This window comes from Nannobrachium achirus (genome assembly GCF_963921795.1).
Source record: "Nannobrachium achirus genome assembly, chromosome: 4".
NCBI lineage: Eukaryota > Metazoa > Chordata > Actinopteri > Myctophiformes > Myctophidae > Nannobrachium > Nannobrachium achirus.
In genome coordinates this window covers 36,292,945-36,320,875 of record NC_137813.1, presented here as the reverse complement: position 1 = coordinate 36,320,875, position 27,931 = coordinate 36,292,945, and the positions used below count along the sequence as shown (strand labels likewise).

The 27,931-nt window shown below is 45.1% G+C and overlaps 1 protein-coding gene across 1 annotated transcript in view; it reads left to right on the top strand.

The window, feature by feature from the left end:
* Positions 1-2,642: 2,642 nt before the first annotated feature.
* LOC308282872 (large ribosomal subunit protein uL3-like) overlaps positions 2,643-27,931 on the top strand; it is a gene marked incomplete at its 3' end in the record, with an annotated part of 29,585 nt that continues 4,296 nt past the window's right edge. The window contains exons 1-11 of the mRNA XM_080723259.1: positions 2,643-2,734; positions 17,821-18,013; positions 18,262-18,430; positions 19,218-19,353; positions 19,572-19,758; positions 20,023-20,183; positions 20,270-20,371; positions 20,456-20,551; positions 21,244-21,363; positions 21,508-21,627; positions 22,667-22,916. Coding sequence (XP_080579385.1) covers positions 17,974-18,013; positions 18,262-18,430; positions 19,218-19,353; positions 19,572-19,758; positions 20,023-20,183; positions 20,270-20,371; positions 20,456-20,551; positions 21,244-21,363; positions 21,508-21,627; positions 22,667-22,916 — 1,381 coding nt within the window. The 5' untranslated portion in view covers positions 2,643-2,734; positions 17,821-17,973. The remainder of the gene's footprint in view (positions 2,735-17,820; positions 18,014-18,261; positions 18,431-19,217; positions 19,354-19,571; positions 19,759-20,022; positions 20,184-20,269; positions 20,372-20,455; positions 20,552-21,243; positions 21,364-21,507; positions 21,628-22,666; positions 22,917-27,931) is intronic.

Sequence of the window (27,931 nt, the reverse complement as noted above, 5' to 3'; positions counted from 1 at the left end):
GGTGGGGGCCACATGTGGCCCCGGGGCCGCCAGTTGCCCATGTATGCCTTAGAGGTAGTAGCGCAGTAGAATAGAGTAGACACTAGTCTGTGGCACATTAGAGTTCTCAAATTCTGCCCGAACCCGACCATACCCGAACCCGACCGACATTTAGGGTAGGGTAGGGTCTAAAATGTATGCTAATTAGTCGGGCCGGGTAGGGCTCGGGCTCAATGAAAAAAAAAAATATTAGTTTTTATTATTTTATTACTATTATTATATGATAGACCCGATCATACCCGACCCGACCCGATGTTTTTGGGCCGGGTAGGGCCTAAAATGTATGCTGACTAGTAGGGCCGGGTAGGGCCTCGGGCCTGCCCAGTTAGGGCCCAATTAGGGCCGGGCCTTAATTTTCAGGCCCGTTGAGAACTCCATTCATATACATTTAGGGCTAGGTCTATGTGATTCTGGTAATATTACTGATCACTTGTTTTGCATGTCTGTGGCAAAAATAAAATATTCAAGGAAATGTCCATCACAAGCTTGCATGGTGAAACAGAACCTGTGTTTTGTTGTGTGAGGTGAAGAGGTGCTTTATTGCCGTGAAGGAGAGGACAATGTTCTCTGAGGACAGAAGATAGAATGACAAGATGAGGAACCGACTGACTGAGTCGGTTCTGTGTGACAGAAGACTGCAGCATCACAAAATGTTATCTGCTTGCAATGTGATCGTGCGCACAGTTAAGTGCTTTAAAAGATGCAGACTTTTGTGAAGAAAAGATGATTTTGCTCATTTGGAATGTAATGGAAACATTACATCATGTCATATCGTCATGTACATAGTGTCATCATGATCTGTAGAACAAGAGAGGACAAGGACATTTCTTTTCCTTGGTATAGTGCTTTAATTTAGTGTTCTGATTGCTTCATTTTTTATTTATTGGTGTGATGTCTTTAAATGTTGTGTTTTTGTATGTCTTCTTATTGGACCTTGTCATTGTGTCTCTCAAAAAAGATGATGATGATGTTGAATGTAAATCAAAGACTCTTTGATAAAGCCTCTCACAGCCTCTCCTTGACAAGAGCTCAGAAAAACAAAACAATGGTTAGGGTTACATTAAATTAAACATAACAAAAAGTAAAAAAAGGTGTGCATCTCATCATCACAGGCAATAGTCTAACTCTGGGTTATTGGATATGACCCTCCGACCCCCACATCCTCCTCATGTGTTGCAGTAGGTTACTGTACCAACAGTGGCATTATTTTTCCAGGGACATAGATGAGGATATTTCCTTACACCACATATACATTTGTCATTAAACATCTTTACAGCCTAAAGCAATAATACCTTTTTTGTAGGATACTCATACTCAATGAATTTAACATATTCTTTTGCAAAACAGGGTTCTCAGGTTAAAAGCCCAGAATAAAAAAGAATGCCTTCATTTTTACACATTTACACATTCACACATACAATGAACGTGTATGATTCAATCATGCCATTTGATGTAGGTATCTGGGATGTTAGCCATGAATTTATGCTGTTTAACAGGGATTATATATGCATCAACCATTTACATTGAAGTAACTTGTGTTGACTGTTTTCATCCGGGCTGTCTCTCTCTTGTCCTCTAAAGATACAGTATACCTATGTCCTCACATGTTTAAAACCATTCAATTTCAACTCTGAAGTTTCACATGAACCAGATATGAAGACATCGTACCAAAATGAAATTAAACCTTTACTATGACAAAGTAAGAGTTGCCATAGCCAAATGGACAATTTAGGGTATTTGAAGAAGTGTTTTCTTGGAATGTCTTATTTAGCTGACACTACAATTACAAATATTCATCTTTGTAGAAGGAAGTGAAAGTGTAGAATAATCTAAAAAGAATTCAAGCAAAAAAGTCAATGAAAACTGTTGAGAACCCGGACATGTCCATGCCCGGGGTCAGAGGAATGGCCGCTCGCCAGGTGGAGAGTTTAGGACATGATGAAATGAGGTTTATGATGTAGTAATATATCTGATTAAATAGGTAGGGATGTGTGTTTCTTAAAAATACACATCTGAGAAACCCAATGATAATAATGTTCACTCTTGTAACTGAGTTATCAGAGTATTGCATGCAGTAACACTGTAAGGTTGGAAACAACGAATTGACATTGTGCACGAACAGACAACGAAATATTAAGTGATAATGGAGGGGTTTGCACATCTTGTAACTTCCTGTATGTACTGTCTGTCTCCTTTGAAGAATGTTCCACACAGCCCGTGACGCGAGTGATTGCTAGAGAAGCGCTTAACCACAAGCCACCTGGGGTTATAGCGGGGGCATAAAGACAGGCTTACTGTAGTGTATGAACTTTGACCAAAGAGTTTTTTCACTGAATGTTGCATCATGATGGAAAATGTATCTTTGTCTTCGTCCTGCCGATCTTGCAGGACGGCTAACTGTCACGTACACTCTGAACGGATGGGTGGGGGGGCTGTGCCGCCCCCCCAGGCATCTCTGGGGTATAAAAAAGGAAAGCGCCTAAAATACAGGCTCTCTTCTTTTGGTTCAGACAGACAAGGAAACGATATTTTTACTGTGTTGCCTTTTGGTTCATTTTTGTACTCTTTTCTCTTTAATAAAACAATAAAAGCCCTTTTTACTTGGGAACCAAATACTGTGTTGCGCTGCTGCTCCATCCTCGGTCAAAGGTCATCTGCCATTTCTATCTCTTTGTAGGATTATTCCTGAGTTTGGGTGAGTCAAGATATACTGTATTATCTAGATTTTCATAGCCAAACGGGTTAGTCTGTTGTCATTTTAGTGGTCTCGCATCGTCCTGTCCCTCTGGGAGCTCAGGACTGCTGCTGGTCAGCAGGCGGCGGAGGGGGCTTTGCTCTCAGGAGAGCGAGGTTTACCCGGCCTGGTGATCACCGGTGGGAGCTCTAACTCCAAACAGAGCGATTGGGATTGTGAGACCAGCGTGGCTGAAACAAAGCCTGCACTCTGATTATCACAGGTGGTAATCTTTAGTTCAGTGATACTGAGAAAGGAGACATGGAGAGAAAGTGTGTCAGGATACACTCTCTCGCAGGTGCATAAAACGTAAGTTATGTCTATAACTATGGATCTATGAGACCGAAGGATGACCGTCACTACGGTCATTACAATGAATGATGCCCTCATCTTCTACCTATTAACGAGACCAAATACCAACAAAGTCATGCCCACATGACCCGGGGAGGCGGTCTCACCTTTAACAATGCCGGGTGAGAGCGTCTCCTCCTCCAGCCTCGAACGCCTCAGAACGTTCCGAGCGACAGGAGATAGTGACGGTCATCCTTCGGTCTCATAGATCCATAGTTATAGACATAACTTACGATCTATTTCGACCTCAGTCTGACCGTCACTACGGTCATTACAATGGATGACTTATATCAACCGGGTCGCGAGGAACAGGGAACCCAGCCCCAATCTCAACCCGCTGGGCAGCTGCAAGCAACACTGTGGAACCCAACGACATCTGGGATGCCACGTTGAGCCTGTAAAATCTTGCAAACGTGCAGGGTGCAGTCCAAGAGGCTGCTGCACAAATCTCTGCCATCGAAACTCCTTTAAGAGCCGCCCAGGAAGTGGCCATGCCCCTTGTTTGGTGAGCCACCACCCTCCCAGGGACCGGCTGGCCTAGACTAACATAGGCCGCAGAGATCGTATCCACCAGCCAATGTGACAGCCGTTGTTTGGACAAAGGAAGACCCAAATTCTTCCCACCATAACAGACAAACAGCTGTGTGCCAGTGCCCCGTAAGGCCTGTGTGCGGTCCACATAAGCACGCAACGCTCGAACTGGACACAAAGTGGAAAGGCCTTCCGTACCATCAGGGTGAAATGTCGCTAACTCCAACACCTGGTTCACTGTCTGTGGAGTTATCACCTTGGGCAAAAAGGCCGGGTTAGGCCGCAGCGAAACCCCTGTGTCCTCAGCCTTCCACCTCATACAATCTGGACTGACTGACAGAGCCTGCAGCTCACCAACGCGCTTAGCAGAGGAGAGAGCCAAGAGAAACGCCGTCTTACGAGACAGGGATCTCAGATCAGACTGACCCAAAGGCTCATAAGGGGCTCTAGTCAAGGACTGCAGCACCAGAGGGAGATCCCAAGGGGCAGCCCTCAACTCTCGTTTGGGACGTAACCTGCGGACACCCTTCAAAAATTCCTTGACAGAGTCATGCCTACCAATTGGTAGCCCATCCACTTCATCATGACGGACGGAAATCGCACTGGAATACACCCTGATGGTGCTTCCTGCCCTGCCAGCATCCAAGAGGGACTGGAGGAAACGCAGGACATGGGAAATACTGCAGGTGATGGGACACACCTGATTGGCCAAACACCAGGAAGAGAAACACTTCCACTTGTGGTCGTAATTGGCACGGGTGGATGGAGCCCTGGCATTACGCATAGTGTCAAGAACAGCCTCATCTAGACCCTGAGAGAGGGGCTCAGGAGAGGCCAGGCCCAGCGGCTTGGGGTGCCAAATCTGACCCTCTGCCTGGGACAAGAGGTCTTTCCTGGCTGGTAGAGGCCATGGGGATCCCTGGACCAGCCGAAGAAGATCTGGGAACCAGTGTCTCCCTGGCCACCGGGGTGCAATCAACAGAACCCTGTAGCAACCCAGTCTCACCCGATGTAACACCTGAGGGATCAGGGGCAGTGGAGGAAAAGCGTATAACAAGCCGTCCGGCCACTCTTTTGACAGAGCATCCAGGCCCAAAGGCCCCCCCTGCCCTGCCAGGGAGAACCACAGCTCGCAGTGAGCATTCTCCTGACTGGCAAACAGGTCGGCTCGGGCCTTCCCGAAATGAGCCCACAACTGAGACACCACCTGCGGGTGAAGTCTCCACTCCCCGGGAAGAGGGGCAGCTCTGGACAGCAGGTCCGCTGCTCTGTTCACTACCCCTGGCACATAAATGGCCCTGAGTGAAGCCAGGCGAGGCGCTGCCCACAACAAAAGCTCCTGAGCCACCTGTAGGCAACGAAGTGACTTCGTGCCCCCTTGGTGATTGATATGATAGACCGCTGATGTGTTGTCTGACCTCACCAACACATGCTTGCCGCGGACAAAGGGGAGGAGAGCCCTGAGGGCAAGGTGAACCGCCCTCAGTTCCAACACGTTGATATGGTCGGACGTCCATGGAGGTGACCACAGACCTCTCGCCGTCCTGCCCTCCCATACAGCTCCCCAGCCTGTCAGGGAGGCATCCGTCGTCACCACGGTCCTCCTGAAGGGGAGGCTCTGTAGTGGGACTCCGTGTGCCAGCATACGCCTGTCCTTCCATGGACGTAGAGCACGTAGGCAAGCCCTGGTGACCATCAGTTTTACATGCCTGTCCCGCTTGGGATCGAGGCGGAATGCATTCAGCCACCTCTGGAGAGGTCGGGCCTTGAGAAGGCCGAGTGGAATAACGGCTGCGGCGGATGCTATCATCCCCAACAGCCGCTGGACCAGAACCATCTCGACACACCAGCCGAGATGGAAATGCCGTAGAAGTGCCTGGATGCGCGAAACCCTCTCTGGGGACAGAGAGACCACCATGGACACGGAATTTAGAGACAGCCCGAGAAACCCTGTCTGCTGCCTGGGTTCGAGGTTGCTTTTCTTCAAATTCACTCTGAAGCCCAAAGCCTGAACATACGACATCAACTTCTCTGTGTCTGCGACAACCTGGCTGCGTGACGGTGCGACAATCAGCCAATCGTCGAGGTAAGGGAGGACCTTCAGACCGGACAGTTGAAGAGGGTACAGAGCGGCCGCCACCACCCTCGTGAACACTCGCGGTGACAGCGACAGACCAAATGGAAGCACCCTGAATTGGTACGCTTGCCCTTGAAAAGCAAAGCGGAGGAAATGCCTGTGGCCCTCCCAGATGCGGACGTGAAAATACGCGTCCTTCAGGTCGAGAGTGGCGAACCACTCTCCCTGCCCGATGGACTGAAGTATCTGCTTTGTCTGTAGCATCTTGAAAGGCAGAACTTTCATGTATCGATTTAAACCCCTGAGATCCAGGACGGGACGATACCCGCCGTCCTTTTTTGGCACCAGAAAATATGCTGAGTAAAACCCTGCTAGCTGATCGGTTGAGCTCACCTTTGTTATTGCGCCCTTCTGCAGCAGGATGGACACTTCTTCGGCCAGTATCTGTGCTTGGACAGGGTCCTTGACCAACGTCATACGGACCCTTAAAAATGGGGGGGGACGCCGTCGAAACTGGAGTGTGTAGCCCCTGGAAACTGTATCCAGCACCCAGGGGTCTGAAGTGCGCTCTACCCAGCTGTCCAAGCAAAGCCGGGAGAGCCGTTCGACGGCCGGCCCCAGACCTTCACGTTGAGCCCCCCTGGCGCCCTTTGCCCCTGTGGGGGCGACGCCCTCTGGATTCACCTCGCGAAACACCCCGAGACTGCGACCCTTGTTGCTGGCGAGTTTGCTGCCGAGCAGCCGTACTGGAGGCCTGAAACGCCCCATCCTCGTACCTGCCACGCCCCCAGGCCCCTTGACGAGGCCATGAGGCCTGACGTGTATGTTGTGAAACCTCAGGTCCAAGTCTGGTGGACACGTGCCGGCGAAAGGACCGCTGACAATTCTGCCGTGTCTGAAAAGAACGTTCAGCTCTATCCAGGGCATCCTGAGAGCCCGGATTGAACACATGGCCTGCCACCACTGGCATATTAAGCAGTGTCTTCCTCATGTTTTTAGGGAGAGATGGCATCTGGGCCAGCCAGACTTGACGCCGAGTCATCACGCATGATGCCATAGCAGCCCCAATGTCCCTTGTGAGCTGCGAATGGACTGATAGAGCAGTTTCTATCAGGTTCCTGGTGTCCTGGTCCGCCTCACCGCCAGCCGACTTGCGCAAAGCAGCCAAGAGGATGGACAAAGCATTCCCAGAGCGAGCTGCACGGGTAGCTGAGTTATAGGTGCGACACACCAGACGATCAGTCTTGTCGCACTCTTGCCTGGGGCAACGTGGGTCGGCAGTGACCTTGTCAGGGCCAAACGCAGTCAGCGCAGCCATCTCCTGTTCAACCGGTGGCATGTCCTCCATGCCGGATTCCTGAGAATAAGGCATTTTTGCCAGGCCCCTACAACCAGCATTAAACAATGACGTACTGGTAGGCTTCGCCCAACCCATCATCAGCATCTGTGGGTACTTGTCCGCTTCCGGAACAGCAAGAGATGCGCGAGCCTGGGACACTCCATCCCAGACACCCCCTGGATTAGTGGGGCCTGGGTCTGCAGGACGCATACCGACTATTTTTGCAGCCGTCAAAATGTTTGACACCATCGCCTGATTAGCAGACACGTCCGGAGTGGACATTGTCTCGTCCCTGTGCACCGCAGACCTGGTGCTGCCTGTGACTGAAGCCTGATCAGAATGGGGACCGCTACCAGTAAGTGAACCACCAGCATAAATGGACATGGCATCAGGATCATCCTCTAAGTAAAGTGTCCCCCTGGAGGGAGATGCCTGCGAGGACGCTGTCCCATGTGACACCACGGTTGAGTGCTCAGCCTCAAACCTTCCCATTCGCTCAGAAAGGGACTGAATAGCAGCTAAAATCTGCCTCTGAGTGCCCTCCTCCGAGTCTTCCACCTCTGTGGAGTGAGCAGTACGCTTGGAAGGCACAGGCTCACGAGACCTCCCATGGCGCCGATCAGGTGAGCGCCGCCGATGGCGTTTTCGGGAATGCCTGTCAGAATGCCCACGCACTGGCTCCTGATCAGGAGGCACTGACTCCCCCCCCAGGCCAGCACGCCGAACCCTCTCGGCATAAGGCAAGTCGCATGCTGCATCACATGGATCATCAACATCCTGCAACAAATGAGCCTTGCCCAAACAAGTGGGACACTCTCTGTGGCCATCACGGGGGTCCATAGCGGCCTGACAAAAACGACAGACCGGAGGAGCCATAGTGGTCCAATATCCAGTAACAACCTGCTTACAGTACGCGCACGCACCAGAGGTATAGCCAGACAAAAGCCCCACTAGCTGCGAACAGCCTAGTATAGGGCAGTAATATAAAATTCAAACTGAAAAATACCCACTCGCTGCACACGAATGTGCGAGAGGGAAACGGAAATCCAAAGAATAACAGTAAACCCACCTGCTGCGCACAGCGGACTGGGGGACAACAAATAAACACGTGCACTGCACTAGTAGCACTACTGAATAACCCGCTTCTCAACTACTCACTGTACGCGCACGTACAAGAGGGAAAACGGACAAACTCAAAACAAACACTCGATTGCAACAGCAATGTAGAATAATTAACCAAAGGAAAAACACCACCACTTGGATGGATATTCAACAGTAAACCCAGCGGCTGCGAACAGCGCACAAACGGGTATTATTAATTAATTGTAACTAAACAAAGTAAGCCGGATGACGGCCGTTCCGCAATGGAACTCAAACAAATGTAGCCTACCTGAAAAGAAAGCCTGTAGGCACAAACAAACAACACGACAACGTGTAAACACTAGCCTTAGCAATAGCACAAACACTATAGGCTATAAACACACAAACACTGCGACCCACAGGGACACAAGGCGCCTGCACCGAAGTGAAACGGGTCCCCAAGCAGCGTGTGAACACTACGAGCAAATAGCAGAGTAGTCAAAAGAATAATGCACTTTTTAGGTAGAAATGTTCTAAACAGATACTCTCCGTGCGGGTCTCTTCAATGAGGCGAGAGAGGCAAAGAGGAGGAGACGCTCTCACCCGGGATTGTTAAAGGTGAGACCGCCTCCCCGGGTCATGTGGGCATGACTTTGTTGGTATTTGGTCTCGTTAATAGGTAGAAGATGAGGGCATCATTCATTGTAATGACCGTAGTGACGGTCAGACTGAGGTCGAAATAGATACATCCTTCATTCATTGAGTGTCAGAAACAGCTCTGTTCTCATCCATGTGTAAAGTCACTTTGCTCGGAGATAACTCAGTCTTTAAAGAGTGCGACAGGAGTAGATTATGAGACGTTGATGCAGTGGTGTTTTTACTTGGTCTACTCTATGACGATAAAGTAGCCCTTTAAATACATCAGACGAATTCAGCCGAAGCACAGATATAAGTGAACTGTGGTGTGTGTGTCCCCATAGTTGTAATTTTGTAGAAAATCCCCTCAGCCGATTGTAGTAGCGCACAGTCGTGGTCTGAGGGTGGGGTAAGCCACCAGTGAACCCCTGAAGTCACCGCTCAGCAGCAGAACAGTATTGTAAACCCGACCGCATGAGGTGCTGGTGTGCTGTGAGCTGGGGCGTGTGCCTGTCGGGGGGGTCATTTGGCTGGCTTATTATGATGGGAAACTAGGCAGTGCAAAAGGAAGAGGAGGAAAAAAGCAATAATATACCATGGACAAGAAAAGATATTTGGCATTCATTGCCATGGTTATAAACTGTGCTGTTGAAGTACAGAAAACATCAGAAAGGATGGCCGACGGCCTGAATGTGCCCCTCCTGCTCACGTGGGCAGCAATCAGCTGGGTGAAGCTGAACACTGAATTTCTCGTGTGATGTGTCAGCCTGTGTGGACCGTCAAACAGGTCTTGTTCATTTATTGTTCAGATGATGCAGATCATGTGATCTAAATTTAGATCAGTGGTTCTCAACCTTTTCAGGCCACAACCCTCAAAATAATCATATTTCAACTGGGGGGCATTACATTAGTTTGACTCCATCTGTTCCATTTTGAATAAAAAAATAAAAATAAAAATAGCAGATCTATATGCTCACAATGCCTCGCGTTGTGAGCATGTAGATCTGCTATTTTCACAATTCATGCCTCTAATATTTGACAATTTGGCATTTTGGCCAATGTTTGACTGTTGACCAGAGGTAGGTCTACTAAAAAGGTCTACTAAGAAATGTGCACATATTAGATGAGATGAGATATACTTTATTATATGCAAATTTGGTGCTGTAGAGAAACAGTGTTTTCACACAAGCAGAGCTTGTTTCTTGTTGAAGAAGAATTGCTGCCAGTTGTCCCAGCTGAGTTGTGTGTTCTGTGAGCAGGTCCCATCCTTGTTGCAGGTATGGCCAGCAGGACAGCAATGCTTCATGTCACTGCAGCACACCGCCTGGTGAACGAGATAGAGGAAAGAAGGACATGGCAGTTGTTATGGATCTGAATATTCAAATACGGCTCCTTCAGAAGGGAATATTTAAATGACATGCTGATATGGTGTCTTTCTACCACTGTAGATACTAGCTACTACAGTTTGATTACTATCATTTTGGTACAAGGCTCAATTAGAGTATATACAGTAACGTATGCAAGACAATAATGGGTTCACTGTAGGCTAGTCTCGCAAAACTTCTCAATATCCTTTTGTAGTTGTTTTGTTTTTCACTTGTCTGTGCTTGTTTTCCTGTCTATAAAATGTGCTATAATGTAGGCCTACTGTATGTCATACATTCGGAGACGGACAACAGCCCCGTAGTGGTGGATGTCCTGCAGCATTTCTCTCCGTCTTTGTCTTTGCAGGTGGACTGACCCTCACATTGGACAACCCTCCCTAAGTCATACAACTCGGGTAGGGGTTTAGGCTGCGACAGTGATGCTAGCCCATAAACCCGGGTTGATGGCACTCTCTCTAGCTGTAGCACGGTGGCTTTCAGACAGGATGCTGAGCCCAGGTTGCAGCTGTAGCCTTGTGGACAGCAGTGCTCCATATCTGGGCAGCATACAGCCTGAAGGAAGACAAGATACAGGATGTTACTGTTAAAGAATAGGCCATTTATGCACTGCATGTGTCCTGGGTTAATCCATGGCAATATTGCAGTTTGTGTACTGCGGGCTGATGAAATCTTTGCCTCTGTCTCTCTCACTTTCTTTCTTTTGCCCGTGACACACACACACACACACACACACACACACACACACACACACACACACACACACACACACACACACACACACACACACACACACACACACACACACACACACACACACACACACACACACACACACACACACACACACACACACACACACACACACACACACACTTCAATTCAAATGGCTTTATTGGCATGAGAAAACATACCGGTACGTTTACATCACCAAAGCAGACACACACTCACCTCGTGCAGAGGGCAGCAGCCCCACTGTCCTGTGGAGAGCCCGCAACAAGTGGTGTGTTTAGGGCATGAATTCTGGACATCACACTCCACAGAGTTGGGAACAGCTACTAACAGCCCGGCTGTTAGTAGCTGGGAGTTTGTTGTACCATGGAATCACCACTTCCCCTTTGTAACACATGGCTCTTATTCGGATCACAAGAGTAGCCTTTGGGGCAGCAATGGATTCAATCTTTATAGCATATCGCCTATGGAGAAGTGAGAGAAGAAGCATTCAAATTGACTTCAGTCTTATGTCTTAATAACTAGTGCTACTAGCAGTAGCCAAATCACTGCAGCAGCGCTCTTAAACGGACATTTACATGCAGTTTGTGACTCTCTACTACGAACACGTTTGGAGTAGTTGCTGGCGGGAGGTGATTTGCTGCCCGTCCATCTATTGTCAAGCAGAGACGCTTTAGTTTTTTCCCCCCTTTGTCAGTCTTTCAGGGGCAGGCAAGAGCTCACTTGGGCAGGCCTCACTTGCCTCTATGGTGGCTACGCTTCTGCGTAAGAATATAGCGACCTTAAGCAACGCTACGGCAACGGCAGATGACAACGGTAACCGGAAATGATCCGCGCTCGATAGATAAACCTGCCGTCGCCGCAGCCATCTCTACTACGACAGAAGGTCCCTGCACGTAGCGCCTACTCTGTCTGCTGCATGTACGCGTCGCCATGGGAACCAAAACGTTCACTGAAAGGGGTGGGAACTGGGAACCCGTCGCAGCTGAGGCTTTGCTTAACCATTTTGACCGCTACGGTGATTACGTCATAGCAGCCGTAGTCCGCCTGGCGTTGCCGTCCTGAAAATTATCGAGCTTAAAGTCGCTATTATCTTCAACGGAGGATCCACCCCTGTTCCCCAAATGTACTGGGTTTGGGTTGGGTTTACTTCAGTTGGTAAGTTTTGTACACTCTCAGTGTTTAATTAACAGCAAGATTTGATTTTACTGTGTGCTAATGTCCTATGTGAGACCGCTATGAAACCGGATTGATAAACTCTCTGCCTCTATCAAATACAGAGCCAGACATTTATTATGCTTCACATACTCATGGTTCAATCAAATGAGACCATGATAACCTTGCATTTCTGGGTTTTAACACTCCCTATTGTAGTTAGACAGGCAATGGGAATGGGGAAGTCTATAGGAGGGTGCGTGTACATGTATACTGTATATTAATACAGACTCTTACACACAATGCACGCTACCAGAGCCTAGGTGACCGCTAGGCCAATTGTACGTGCCAGATATATTCTGTTTGTCACACGATGTCCGTCCTGTGTGCATTTGGTCGTAGCTTGTGCAATGCGGCACTAATTCCTAGCATGTTACGTATTTCACATACAGTACGTTTTGTTTTTAATGAACAAAATCAATAGCCAAAAACAATCAATTGAAACATTTTGCTAACTATTTGATTAATTCCAAACCTTTTCCAGGTACTTTAAAAACATTTCCAGGAATTTCATATGACCATGAGAATGTTTGAATAACTTAATTTGGCACACCTACAGTATAGCGTAGGTGTCAGTACTGTCAGTACTGGAAATAGGCAATTGGCCTCAATGAGGCTCTCTAACAAGAAGCAAACAGTTGGGAAACACTGCTCCCTGGTGTACAGACTTTGTAAAATGTGCAGCTACACAAAGTGGGTAGGATTGTTCAAATCAATACTAAATAAGGGTGTGTGTGTTTGTGTGTGTGTGTGTGTGTGTGTGTGTGTGTGTGTGTGTGTGTGTGTGTGTGTGTGTGTGTGTGTGTGCACGTGTGCCCTCTCACCTGGCTCTGTACACATAGAAGCAGTAGATGTGGAAGGTGAGCATGTCTGACAGCAGCGACAGGGCAAAGGTCAGACCCAGGCATGCCAACAGGCCCACGTAACACAGGATTCTCTCTATGAACGGAGACATCAGGTGAATGTAGCCTGCAGGACTTGGAGGCCATGGATGAGAAAGAACAAGGACGAGTGAGAAACTGACTGTATCAAATATGATGGTACAGAGCCACTTCCCCGACCCTATTGCCAGACAGTTTGTTTATTTTTGGACCACGATTCTTATACGAGGTGATTTTAAGATGACCCAATGTTATTCTCCGTAGATTAATTACTTCGGGGAACCAGGGGATGAACGAGTGACGCCAGGACTTCTCTAATCTAGGACTACAGATTTTGACAAAAACAATGGCGATATCATACTGAATTGTGTGTGTGTGTGTGTGTGTGTGTGTGTGTGTGTGTGTGTGTGTGTGTGTGTGTGTGTGTGTGTGTGTGTGTGTGTGTGTGCATTGGTCGTGTCACGTGGGTTAAGCGACGTGTGTTTGACGTCAGTACATGACCGCCCAGGCGTCCACCCAAACACTGTATCACCAATGCAACACTATGTGTGTGTGTGTGTGTGTGTGAGTGTGTGTGTGTGTGTGTGTGTGTGTGTGTGTGTGTGTGTGTGTGTGTGTGTGTGTGTGTGTGTATATGTGTGTGTTTGTGTGGTGGGACTCACTGATCCAGAGGTAGATGTGGTAGAGGCAGAAGCGTCCCAATACCTGGTCCAGAGCTCTGTTCATCTTCAATCCCGCCTGCGCTCCCATCAGCCACTGCAGCAGCTCCTCTAGCTCCTTGGCCATGCGAGAAACACATGCACAGGGTTGGAACAGGAATGTCTATCCCAGAATAGGGACGCTAGGATTCATGTGGTTAAAGCTTCAGTCCAAATTTCACCATTACAGAACTCAGAGGGGTCCGAGCTTTCATGTGACCCCCAAAAATGTACAGCCCAACTTACGGGAAGAATGTGTCCGTGGCAAAGACTTGTCCTTGTCCGTGGCAAATATTCGATTTTCTGTTTTACACACCATTATAATGTTCTTATTTAGTCTAGTGATCAAACATTTTATTTGCTAGGATCACCATAACTCTGAGAGTGTACAAATGGACCCAACGGTTCCATTTGTATGCTCTCAGAGTTACAGCTCGTTATGTGTTTCTGGTAATATTATTGTGCACTCATTTTGTATGTCCATGATGGCAAAAATTGAATGTTGACTAAAGCCAGCATGGTGATGACCCCTGACACTCCCACCCACACACCCACACACACACACACACACACAGACAGACAGACAGACAGACGTACGTACGTCAGCGATGATGGGTACCAGTGTGTTGGCCAGCATGGTGATGCGGTTCTGTCTGTAGAGCCAGGAGATGAGCAGGAGGCCCAGAGCTATGTCCACTATGAAGGACACCAGGATGTTGGCTTTCCTATTGGACACACGTACACTACGCACACACGCACGCACACACACATCACCGGAAAATCGGTTATTTATCCACCTGTTTCCATGAGAATTTACTGTTGCATTATCTGTAGGACAGTTAACAGCAGACATAAAAGCTCACGTCGCGTCACAGATGCAACCGTTGTGAGCTTGTAGATCACACTCGGCTGCAACGCCGGAAGCTGCCGCACACCTTCTGCGCAATGCACGATGGGATGTTGGAAAGTTGTGGATAGCAGGTGACAACCGTTGTGCGATTAAGCATAAATTTGTTTTAGGTTGGAAATGGAACCTTTAGTTGATGACCATTCCTGCTCCTTGTCGCACAGATTAAGGGGTCAGGAGGCCTAATAACAAGGGATCTAATATCTAGTAATAGTAAATTTACACCCATTGATTCCGGAATCAATGGGGGTACATTTATTGTAATCAAATTATTGTCTTTGTAATGCGACAAAAACTACAAAATATTATTGAACCCAAGGTGAACTACTCCTTTAACAGCAATTTTACTCTTGAGAGCATTAAGTGAATCATTTTACTCTCTCAAGAGTTGCAGATCTATAAGGGTCCATTCATTGGTTACCCACTCTCCATCATTTAGCTGGGGACCACCTGGAACCCCCTCAAGGACCACTGGTGGTCCCTGGAAAACTGGTTGAACTGGTCCATACAGTATGTCAATATATCCTCTTACATTAACCATCATGATAACTGATTAATTTATTATTATTAAAAATAATTAACCACCAGCCCTATTATAAATGTCGGCCATTTGAAAATAGCCAATCAAGCTCACAACTGCTGATAGAGATTTTTATACATTTGAAAACTTGAAATGGGTCATTCTGAATAATGAGTAGCCTACTTTTGGTACTTTAAGTAGGCCTACATATTGATGCCAATACTTTTGTACATTTCGAATATGGGACTTGCACATGTAACAGAGTAGGCCTATATTTCTACATTGCAGTATTGATAGTTTTACTAGTATAAGTAAAACACGCGAGTAGTTTTTCTTCCACCACTTTAGCACCCGCAGGTGCGTGTGAGTGCAGTGGTAATGAGTAAATGTAGCTACAGTACTTACAAGGGATTTCTCAGAATATGGACGCTATAGGCTCAACATGTGTGGAGGACCCCCTGTAGTAACTCTGAGGACCCTCTGTTGACGACCCTTGCATTAGGCCTATAATGTTGCATTGATATCACTAAATGTGTATTGTGTAGGCTACTTTGGACAGGTGGAAAGGGAAACTTCAGCTAAACATTACTTTACCTTCATATCATCAACATCGATCTGTCCCATTTCCCATATTCCCTCCTGATTGCGTACGATTGCCTTCTAAAATGTGTGTAATGCGACGTGATGGTCCAGTGGATCAGACAACCTCTGCAGCTGGGTGCTCTCGCAAAATCGTGCATTGCCTGACTCATTGGCTTTCCGTACATATAATACGAAAGGAGGTTGATGGGACGTTCGCGAACGAATCGAGTCTTTTGAACGGCTCTTAGAAATGAACGATGGGATCCGGTTCGCATTAGCTGGGAGCCGTTCCTTTCTAATGAACAGTGGTGTAAAAAGTACTTAAAATTCTTTACTTAAGTAAAAGTATCAATACTGCAATGTTGAAATACTCTGCCATAGGTAGCAGTTCGGAATTCAAAATTTAAAGTAGGCTACACAAGTATTGGTATCAAAATGTCCTTAAAGCACCAATAGTAGAAAGTACTCATTATACAGAATGTCCCATCCCACAGTTTTCCAATGAATAAAAAGTAGAAAAATCATTTGAAAATAGCAGAGCTTGTAGATCGTCTATTTTCAAGTTGCAGAAATGTATAGGCCTACATAGCAGAAATGTATAGGGTTTAAGTAGCCTAATTTGTAACCATATGCTAATAGAAATCTACAAAGTAACTAAAATGAGCCAGTCTTTTGAACAGCTCTTTGAAAATTACGAATCCCAGAGATCCAGCTCACTTCAAAGAACAATAAATCCCATAGTCCATGCTTTGGGAAGATACCAAGTTAGCAGACAGGGGGAACCTAATATAGATGTTGATTAAAACAAGTATGAAAACAACAATACAAACTAGACATTTCTGAAAAGCAACATTTAAGTAGAATTAATTAAAGTGCTTTTACTCGTAGTGGAGTATATTTTGACCAGGAGGAGCGTTTGTACTTTTACCGGAATACTTCACTTCACTACACACCTCTGCTGCACTCTCTCTCTCTGTACTGCCAAAGACGTCTCCCTACTTCCTGTCCCTTTCCTGTTGTGACCTGAAAGACAATGGTATGTTAGGGTACACACAGCCTCATAATCCATCACCATCTAATTAAATCCTATAAGATTAGCTCTAATTGATCGATTGAATGATTGATTAAATGATTGAACTTAATGATTTTGCCCCATGGGCTGTTCAAATATGATGTTAAAAGCTGCTTTTCTCTAGATAGCTAGCTGCTAGCATGAATGAAGCATGGCTGCTAAGCTTGTAGGCCTACTACTGTACAGTACATTTCCTATGCAGGTTTACATGTAGGTTTTATGATACTAATTACATGTTAGTGCAAAATTATAAGCTTTCATAAACCAAGCTTTGTAATGTTTCCATAACTTTATTGTATTCTAACAAAACAAAAAAAGCTTTTCCTTTTTAATTTAACTACACCTATTAGGCCTAGCCTACAGTTTATTAAAAGTAATCCAACTACTATTACTTATTCTCTAATTAGATTTACATAAGATAAATTGCAAAGGAAAAAAAAAACAATGATGTGGGCATTGCAAAGAGACTGTTCTCCTTGAGATTAGTTACTAACAAATAATTTAATAGTCTATCCTTAACGTTCCTTTTGATGGCATAGAAAGCCCTTCTCGCCTTTTATCTCATACTACCCTCCTAATACGTGAGCAGGCAGTTTATTTTTTATTTCATTTATTTTTAATAATTCTTAATTGTATTTAATTGTTTCAATTTTCCCAAAGAATTATTAAAAATAAAAAAGTTATGGAAAAAAAAACACAGCCTGCTCACGTATTAGGAGGGTAGTATGAGTCACCAGAAAAAATAATGGTTGTTTTAAATGGTGGCTAAAATGGAGTTTGAAGTTACAATGGGTTTACTTTGTATGGGGAGGTGTCCTGCAGGAGGAGGGCCTGATAACATTTACATCAAATATCTAAATATTGAATGAAGCAAATTAAAAACTGGTCAGGGTGTTCATAAAAGCCTGATTAGACGATTAGACGATTTTTTTTTGAAAGTGGAAACAGTGACTACACTGCAGTATTGTTACTTTTACTCAAGTAAAACATTTTAGTATTTACCACCACTGTTTGTGACTAACAACTGGTCTTGTCCTCTCACAGTCCCACCGTAAATTTTCGGCTCCAAGACACGGCTCCCTGGGCTTTCTGCCCCGGAAGAGGTGCAAGGTTCACCGTGGAAAGGTCAAGAGATTCCCCAAGGATGATCCCAGCAAGCCTGTCCACCTGACTGCCTTCCTTGGCTACAAGGCTGGCATGACCCACATTGTCCGTGAGGTCGACAGACCTGGCTCAAGTGAGTGCAGGACCAATGGGTCCTCCAGCTTCTACTTTAAACATGATGCAGTAAATGAGAGTTAATTAATGAATACCTGAGAGGTAACTGAAGTTATATATTTAACATGAACTTTCTCGACGGGCGGACAGAATGGGTTGGTAGCCCTTGCTGAATGTCGAGTACTGAGTGCGGTCTATCTCAAGAGTTGAGGATGCATTTCAAAAGCCAAGAAGTGTATTTGACTGAGTACTTTTGTGACTTAACAGAGATGAACAAGAAGGAGGTGGTTGAGGCCGTGACCATAGTGGAGACGCCTCCCATGATCGTAGTTGGTCTTGTTGGCTACGCTAAGACCCCCCGTGGCCTGCGCCCCTTAAAGACCATTTACGCTGCGCACATCAGTGACGAGTGCAAACGCCGCTTCTATAAGAACTGGTGAGTAATTGTTTGCATAATTGATTAAAAATTAGTGCTGTTCAACAATTAAATATTGTAATCACGATTAATCGCTTGATTTAGCTAGTTAATCGCATGATTAATCACAAATAAGTCATCAGCTTTTATCAGTTCACAATGTAACTTAGAGGGATATCTTTCAGCTCTTTTGTGGCCCTATTAACTTGGGAGTGGAAAAATATGCTGGCTTTATGCGAAAGTATGTTAATCTTTTATTCAAAATCAATTAAAAACCCAAATAAATCATAATGGTATTGCATTTAACAGACTGTAGCTGATTGGTAAAAGGATCTGCTAAATTTATTTAATCTAATTACTGTCGTGTCCACCTTTGCTTTATTTTATATCAGGGATGGACCATTTTAGTTAATTACTTGTTGAGACAATTAGAGATATTAATACAATATTTAAATTGGCACTTTATAAATGTGTAGATACCCTGCCTGTATATGTATGTTGGTTTGTTCACTGTTGTTGAGTGAGAAAACAATATTGCACATTTTAAGCTAATCATTAGTAATGTTGAGAAACAGTGTCCAAAGGCAAAATGGCTATAATATATAAATATGCATTTAATTGCGATTAAAATAATTAATTGCGATTAACATAACAGTGAGTTAATCGCGAGCAAGGAGCCAAGCAAAGGAGGAAGGGTGAACAGCTGTGCATTGTGTTCTTCCTCTGGCCCATTGTGGTTATGAAGGACATGTGCTGTGCCAACCTGTGCTTCTCTCTTGTATACTGCGGTCGCGTTGCATGCTCACAGGTACAAGTCCAAGAAGAAGGCCTTCACCAAATACTGCAAGAAGTGGCAGGATGAGGACGGGAAGAAGCAACTGGAGAAGGACTTCAATTCCATGAAGAAGTACTGCCAGGTCATCCGTGTCTTGGCCCATACTCAGGTTTGTATATTGGATCATTACATTAAATCCTATTCTCCCCTTGTGTGTATGTGATGAGACCACGGAAACAGCGTCAGGCATGGCGCCCGAACCGCATGAGGAGACAAATCCGCTGCCTTCCTTCTGACAGCACAAGCTCTTGTATTTAGATGACAGTTTTATTTTATGGGTATTTTTTGTGTTTACTCGTGTGTGTGTGTGTGTTTTCATCAATGCAGATGCACCTACTGCCCCATAGGCAGAAGAAGTCTCACCTGATGGAGGTGCAGCTTAACGGAGGCTCAATCGCTGACAAGGTCGATTGGGCCCGTGAGAAACTGGAACAGGCCGTGCCGATCAACACTGTCTTCACCCAGGACGAAATGATTGACGTCATTGGAGTCACGAAGGGTCATGGAAACAAAGGTATGTCATGACATAATTATCCTTGGTGTAATCTTTGTTTGACGAGGTAGTTGGCAGCAGTGAACGGCTCCTAGAGCTGCATGATTCTTAATAAAATAGCAGTCACACATTCTTTTGAGCTGAAGATTTCTACATTTTCAAAGTATGTTTATTGCACCAGTAAAAATGTGAATGTTGCCGTCATGGTAATGATGTTAAAAGTGCTTCACATAAACGTAAGTTAATCAATTAATAATTAAGGTTTCCCTTTCTTCTGCTGTGTAGGTGTGACCAGCCGTTGGCACACGAAGAAGATGCCTCGCAAGACCCATCGTGGTCTGCGCAAGGTGGCCTGTATCGGTGCCTGGCATCCTGCTCGTGTGGCCTTCTCTGTGGCCCGTGCTGGTCAGAAGGGCTACCACCACCGCACGGAAATAAACAAGAAGGTGAGTGACGCTGTTTGTCAGTGTTTCATTTAGTTAAAATAGCATTTATGTGAGTTGTAGGTGTTAACTACCTCTCTTCTTTGTAGATCTACAGAATCGGAATCGGATACCACAACAAGGATGGAAAGCTGGTTAAGAACAATGCCTCTACGGAGTATGATCTTTCAAATAAGAGCATCAACCCAATGGTGAGTGCATTAGTGTGTCAGCAATTATGTAGCATTCCTGTTTTATACTGTTTCAGTATTATAATTATTTTCTTTTGTCTCTAGGGAGGCTTTGTCCATTATGGAGAGGTGACCAATGACTTCCTAATGTTGAAGGGCTGTGTCATTGGGACCAAAAAGAGGGTTCTCACTCTGCGCAAGGTGAGATCAGATGCAAGCACATTTTGACTGCACAGTTTTCATCTGCTTTAACTTAAAGGCTTGAGCGTGGACATCTGAGCAGCCACTTTACTAACATTTTGCCCCTGAAGTGTTCCTGCAGTCCATCCATGCATTTGTTTAATTAAATCATGGCATGGCCAGTACTGTTTCATATTGTATCATATTTCTGATTTACGTGACCTGCACTGTACGTAACCTGGTTCACACTCCATTATGAACTTGGGTTCCATTCCAGTGCTAGATTGAGATCCAGTGAGGCAGGGGAGCAGTGCCCTTTTGTGCTAGTTCCCTGTTCACTCTCTGGGAACAAAACCACTTGACCAGCTCGTCAACTGTAGGAATGGCAGAAATCTGTTACTTCTAGGTTTGGTGCACTCGATGGCAGAAATATTAGAATCGTGTTCATGACCCCCATTTTTACCTCTCTATGGCACGTCTTGCTGAATTACTGTTCAATTAATCCCCAGGTTTAGTGAATCAAATGACTATTGCATTTTATTTCAGTCCCACTTGAAATTCTACATATCTCAAGCACAACTTGAATGTTTAAACTTTGGACTGCTGGTTCTTGGAGACTCTTGATGCAGACACCTGGAGTATCCTAAATTGTTAACTACCCTTTGGCCTGAACTACGAGTCTTCATGCTGTTTCTTTTTACCCCCCTATTCAGTCTCTGCTGGTGCAGACAAGCCGCCGGGCTCTGGAGAAGATCGACATAAAGTTCATTGACACCGCCTCCAAATTTGGTCATGGCCGCTTCCAGACAGCAGAGGAGAAGAATGCATTTATGGTAAGACTTGCACATTTATTGCACCGCATCATGCTTTCAATATCTCATGACTAGTTTCCCCTGTATAGTACTAGCATATTGTTTTTAATTTACGCTAACAGGTCTGCACACTTCCTGATTTTTGATCTTTTTCTTTCTCTACAGGGACCACTGAAGAAGAAGAAGAAGAAGGAGGAGGAGGAGAAGAAGAAGAAGGAGGAGGAGGAGAAGAAGAAGAAGGAGGAGGAGGAGGAGAAGAAGAAGGAGGAGGAGGAGAAGAAGAAGAAGGAGGAGGAGGAGAAGAAGAAGAAGGAGGAGGAGGAGAAGAAGAAGAAGGAGGAGGAGGAGAAGAAGAAGAAGGAGGAGGAGGAGAAGAAGAAGAAGGAGGAGGAGGAGAAGAAGAAGAAGGAGGAGGAGGAGAAGAAGAAGGAGGAGGAGAAGAAGAAGAAGGAGGAGGAGGAGAAGAAGAAGAAGGAGGAGGAGGAGAAGAAGAAGAAGAAGGAGGAGGAGGAGAAGAAGAAGGAGGAGGAGGAGAAGAAGAAGAAGGAGGAGGAGGAGAAGAAGAAGAAGGAGGAGGAGGAGAAGAAGAAGAAGGAGGAGGAGGAGAAGAAGAAGGAGGAGGAGAAGAAGAAGAAGGAGGAGGAGGAGAAGAAGAAGAAGGAGGAGGAGGAGAAGAAGAAGAAGAAGGAGGAGGAGGAGAAGAAGAAGAAGGAGGAGGAGGTGAGAAGGTTTTAATGTTATTTTCTTTTTTTATGTTTAAAATCTGCTTCTGGGTGGTCCTGGAACAACATATTTTGAGATGGTCAGTCGCCAAATGCATGTAATTTTGAGGGTCCTTTACATGAAAAAGTTTGATTAGAAGACTTAGAATCATGTAAAAAAATATTCAAAGACAAATGTTCCCGATTTTTCAAAAATAGATCTACAAGCGTGTTTGTTAGTTACAGTAAATCATAACTCGTTTTAAGTAGAACCCCTTTAATGGTTAAAGTGGTTCTAATCTAAAGTGATATCTAGATTTGCATTCTGGCTTAAATGGCTTTTAAATGATGGTTCCACCACAATTCCTAGTCATTGGTGGCATGTCAAATAGTTTTCTGACCCCGATGTAGGTTTAAAATGCATCTTTTTATAAGGTAGCAAATGATATGCTATTTGGCAGAATTATCTTAGAAATGCTATAACGGTGTAAGAACGGCTGTACCTCTTGCTGAAGTACTGTTCAAGTAATCCCAGGTGAATAAATTGACTATTGAATTTTATTTCAGTATCTGACTTAAACTGAATTTTACGCATCTGAAGCATATCTTTTTATGTTTTAAAGGACGATGATGAAAAGAACAAGGACGATGATGCAGGGAACGAGGATGAAGGGAACGAGGATGAAGAGAGCGAGGGTGAAGAGAACGAGGGTGAAGAGAACGAGGATGAAGAGAGCGAGGGTGAAGAGAACGAGGATGAGGGGGAGGACGGGGCCAACCAGCCTCGACCTCGTCGGGGCGGTAACCGCTTTAACCTGCCTCGACCTCGTCGGGGCGGTAACCGCTTTAACCTGCCTCCACCTCCTCAGGGCGGTAACTGCTTTAACCAGCCTTGACCTCCTCAGGGCGGTAACCACTTTAACCAGCCTTGACCTCCTCAGGGCGGTAACCGCTTTAACCAGCCTTGACCTCCTCAGGGCGGTAACCACTTTAACCAGCCTTGACCTCCTCAGGGCGGTAACCGCTTTAACCAGCCTTGACCTCCTCAGGGCGGTAACCACTTTAACCAGCCTTGACCTCCTCAGGGCGGTAACCGCTTTAACAAACCTCTTCCTCCTGTGGTGTATTATTGATATATTCATTGATATTGATTCCTACTTTATTTGACCAGCAAGGACTGGAATGTCACTAATAAAAATACACTTAATTCCTCAATTCCTTGGTGTGTGTTTAAAATTTGTTTCTAGGTGGTCCTGGAACAACATATTTTGACATGAAAAAGTTTGAGAACCACTGATTTAGAAGGATTTAGATTAGAAGACTCAGGTCAAACTATTCAAGGACAAATGTTCACGGTTTTTCAAAAATAGATCTACAAGCTTGTTTGCTTAATAGTTAAATCATAACTCGTTTTAAGTAGAACCCCTTTAATGGTTAAAGTGGTTCTAATCTAAAGTGATATCTAGATTTGCATCTGGCTTAAATGGCTTTTAAATGATGGTTCCACCACAATTCATAGTCATTGGTGGTATGTCAAATAGTTTTCTGACTGGCATCATATTCTGTAGTAGGCTATAGGCCTATTTGTTTCTCATTTTATTTTATTTTCATATCGCTAACTTTTTGTTCTCTGATATGGGAGGTCCTCTTATAGGGGTGAGGGGTCCCTCCCTGGCATATATATATATTTTTTTAAATATGGGGGTCCTTTAGAAAATGTTTGAGAACCACTGGCATAATGAGGTTAGTGAGGCCACAAAATCTCCTTTATTGACCAGTAGAGGGAAGCAAAGCTGTTATTTAGCTTGTTGTGTGTTGTCATCGGTGGGACGTCCCTTTTGTCACTGGTTTATAACCATGGATTAATAGATTGACCCACTAGACTAGACCGTCACGTCTCATACACAAACTTTAGAAGGCAATTGTAGGCAATCAGGAAGGAATGTGGGACAGATCGATGTTGATGACATGAAGGTAAAGAAATGTTTAGTTGCCTGAAGTTTCCCTTTCCACCTGTCCAAAGTACACATTTAGTGATATCAATGCAACATTATAATGCAAGGGTCTTCAACAACACTACCACTGCACTCACACGCAACTGTGGGTGGTATTAATGGTAGAAGAAAAAGTACTCACATGTTTTACTTAAGTAAAAGTATCAATACTGCAGTGTATAAATACTCTGTTACAAGTCCCATATTCGAAATGTACAATAGTATTGTCATCAATACATAGGCTATGTACTAAAGTAGGCCCACCAAAAGTATTCGAAATGACCCATTTCAAGTTTTCAAATTTATAAAAATCTCTAGCAGCAGTTGTGAGCTTGTAGATAGGCTGTTTTCAAATGGCCGACATTTATAATAGGGCTGAAGTGGCTCATATCTTTTTAATAATAATAATCAGTCATCATACGGTTAATGTATGTTTATGTTTAGAGGAGATATTGAACCTGCATTGAACTATAAAGCAGAGCTATGGTAGTAGACAATCCTGAATCCTGACATATGGACCAGTGGTTTTCAACCAGTGGTACAGGCAGAGATGGGCGAAAATACATTGAAAAGTATTTTGATACAAAATACAAATACTGTGTCAAAAAATGTATCAAAATACGAAATATAAATACAGGCCAGAGAAATGTATTTAAGATTCAAATACGTATTTTGTATTTTGAAAATACATAAATACTTTTTATAAAAATTGATGCAATGATTAGTACTTTTATAGATTGACTGCCAAGTATTAAATTAACTGGCGAGGCGAGCGGGCGCGGTCCTGTGAATTCCCCACGAGTGTGCTAGTTTGTGCATGCATATGTGGGCGGTGAGAGATGGATTGTGTTCATCTTTGTGAAATACCGCGTGCGGTAACCGCTGACCCAATCGGCAGCCATAGCGGTGACCGCGTATCGTGTGGAAGGCACTTAAATTGACCATACTATGGTGTTAGTCTTGAGCAGGCTGCCTAAATGTTTACCACTGTGTGCCAGTGTGTGAGAGCTCAGGTCAGAAGTGCCTTCCACACGATAAGCGGTCAACGCTACGGCTGCCGCTTGGGTTACCGCACCGCGGTGAGACACAAACACACTTGCTCAGTGAGTAAACGCCACAAGGTATTTCACAAAGATGAACACAATCCAACTCTCACTGCCCATATACGCATGCACAAACGAGCACGCTCGCAGGGATTTTCACGGGACTGCGCCCGCTCGCCTCGCCGCCTCAAAACTTTGCTGCGTGGCAGAAATAGCCGCCCGCCTCTCATTGAAAATGAATTACTAGGAGGCGGTGACCCTGTATCGTCTGGAACCCACTTTACCGTTATCTTCTAAAGGAACTATGGCATGAGACTGAATGCACAGTTGCCTCTGCGCCAGTACTTCATAGAGTGCAAAACCCGCTCTGCCAGCCTTATAATTACTAAAACTGCACTCTGTTGAGGTGCCAACTTGCTCCTTGTGCACAAGTAGGCCATGTATGGCCTGCTTGCACGCCAGCAGAGCGCGCCACGAGGTGCGCTCACCACTGGCATCACCACTGGCGATGCCAGTGATATCATCACTGACATCACCAGGAATGCTGGTCCCTCATTGGCTGTTAATGATGACATTGCCAGAAATGCTGGTCCCTTATTGTGCTACATGCTTAAACACACACAGCTACCTACCTACCAACCTACATACATACATACGCAGATGAACGCAGTACTTGCGCACAAGTAATTCGAAATTGTAATCATAATGCACAATACATTTGAAGCAAACTAAAGTCAAGTGCTATGTATCACACACAAACCAACAGCAAATTAGATTGAAAGAAAATGTGTCTTTCCCCCTACAGTTTAAACCTTTGTGAATGTTTAAAATGTGTCCATTTGAGAATAAAATTACATAAAAAGTATTTTGTATTTCAAATACAGAAAATACTAGACCTGAAAGTATTTTGATACAAATTACATCCAATTTTTTCCGTCCCAGCCAAATACAAATTACAAAATACAAAAAAGTATTTCAAATACGTATTTCAAATACATGTATTTCAAATACTGCCCATGTACAGGGACCACCAGTGGTCCTTGAGGGGGTTCCAGGTGGTCCCCAGCTAAATGATGGAGAGTTGGTAGCCAAATGGACCCTTATAGATCTGCAACTCTTGAAAGGGTAAAATTATTCACTTTATGCTCTCAAGAGTAAAATTATTGTTAAAGGAGTAGTTCACCCCCAAAATTACTTTTTTTTTTTTCAATTACTCGTGCCAAAGCCACGAGACTTGAGTTCAATAATATATAGGCCTATGTTAAGTTTTGCTCTGCGGGAATCTATAGGCTACTTGTACCAGAAATACTCGAAGTGAAATAGACGGAGGATAACCAGTAAGACTCCCTAATCGGGAGATAAGCGACCGTAGGTCACACTTATCTCCACAAATAGGGCAAAAATGTGTTTTTCCAAAATCTGCCTGAGCCATGTTGATGACATGAGTGTAGACATACTGTGTAGTGATTTTCGTGATTTTAGGGCAACATCTGTAGGAGCAGTGTCCAAAAATGTGTTTTTAAAAATCGGCCTGAAGGTGGCGCTATATGGGACAGATTCATGTTGATGGGATGAGTGTAGACATATTGTGTAGCAATTTGCGTGATTTTAGGGCCAAAACTGTAGGAGTAGTGGGCAAAAATGTGTTGTAAAAATCGGCCTGAAGGTGGCGCTAGAAGAGGGCCATGTGAGAAATGAGGGGTGGGGTCTCCGCGTTGCCTTGGCGGACGAATAGGTACCGGCCCCGGCTCTCCCGGACGCTCCTAGCCCGAGTTACGGCATTTTATGTGAGCTGCAGTGGAGGGGGTCCTCCACTGGGGGCGTCACCACTTTTGCATCCGTTCTGGAGCACCAGGAGTGGGTGGTCCCCAGGAATTCCCCGTGAGCAGCCCCGTTGGGGTGGTCATTTGGTAATTTTTGCACATGTGCTCATTTTTTACACTTGGGGGTCCCCGAGGGAGCTGGGGGTCCCTGGAGCTCCGGGGGTCCTTGGAGGTTGTAGTTTGGCAGGTAAGGAGTGTGTGTGCAAAATCTGGCATGGATCGGGGCAGCGGTTGCGGAGATATGAGCAGGGCAAAAGTGTGACGTCTGACGTGTGACGGACGGACTGACGCACGGACACCTGGTGGAGCTTTCTGTAGTAAGTGCGACCTACGGTCGCAATCAAACAAAGAACAGACAGTCAGGGAGGCATCAGCTTCATGCTGGAACCAGTCGACACACGAACTGGCCGGCTTTATTTTGACACACAATATATACCTTCAGGTTAATAAGCGTATCCTGCCAACTCCAGCAACTTAAGAATAAGAGTTTATAATTTCCGGTCAACTTCATAATAATGGTTTTGCAGAACGTCACAATAAATTAGTCCATATTCAATACAATTGAGGGCATTATGTCAACAATATATATATATTTTTTGTCACATTACAAATCGAAGACAATAATTTGATTACAATAGCCTCATACCCTCATTGATGCCGGATCAATGGGGGTAAATTTACTATATTAGGCTACTGGGGCAGCTGTAGCTCTGTAGGTAGAGCAGGTTGGCCAATGACCCATGGGTCGGAGGTTTAAATCCCGGCTACTCCTGTCTACATATCGAATTGTCCTTGGGCAAGACACTGAACCCCAGGTTGCTTCTGGTGAGCTGGTTGGTGGCTTGCATGGTTTCCACCGCCACTGGTGTATGAATGTGTGGGTGAATGTAATGCACATTGTAAAGCGCTTTGGATAAAAGTGCTATATAAATTTACCATTTATTTACCATTTACTAGATATTTTGGTTATTAGGCCCCTTGACCCCTTATATCTGTGCACCAAGGAGCAGGAATAATCCAAAAAAGGT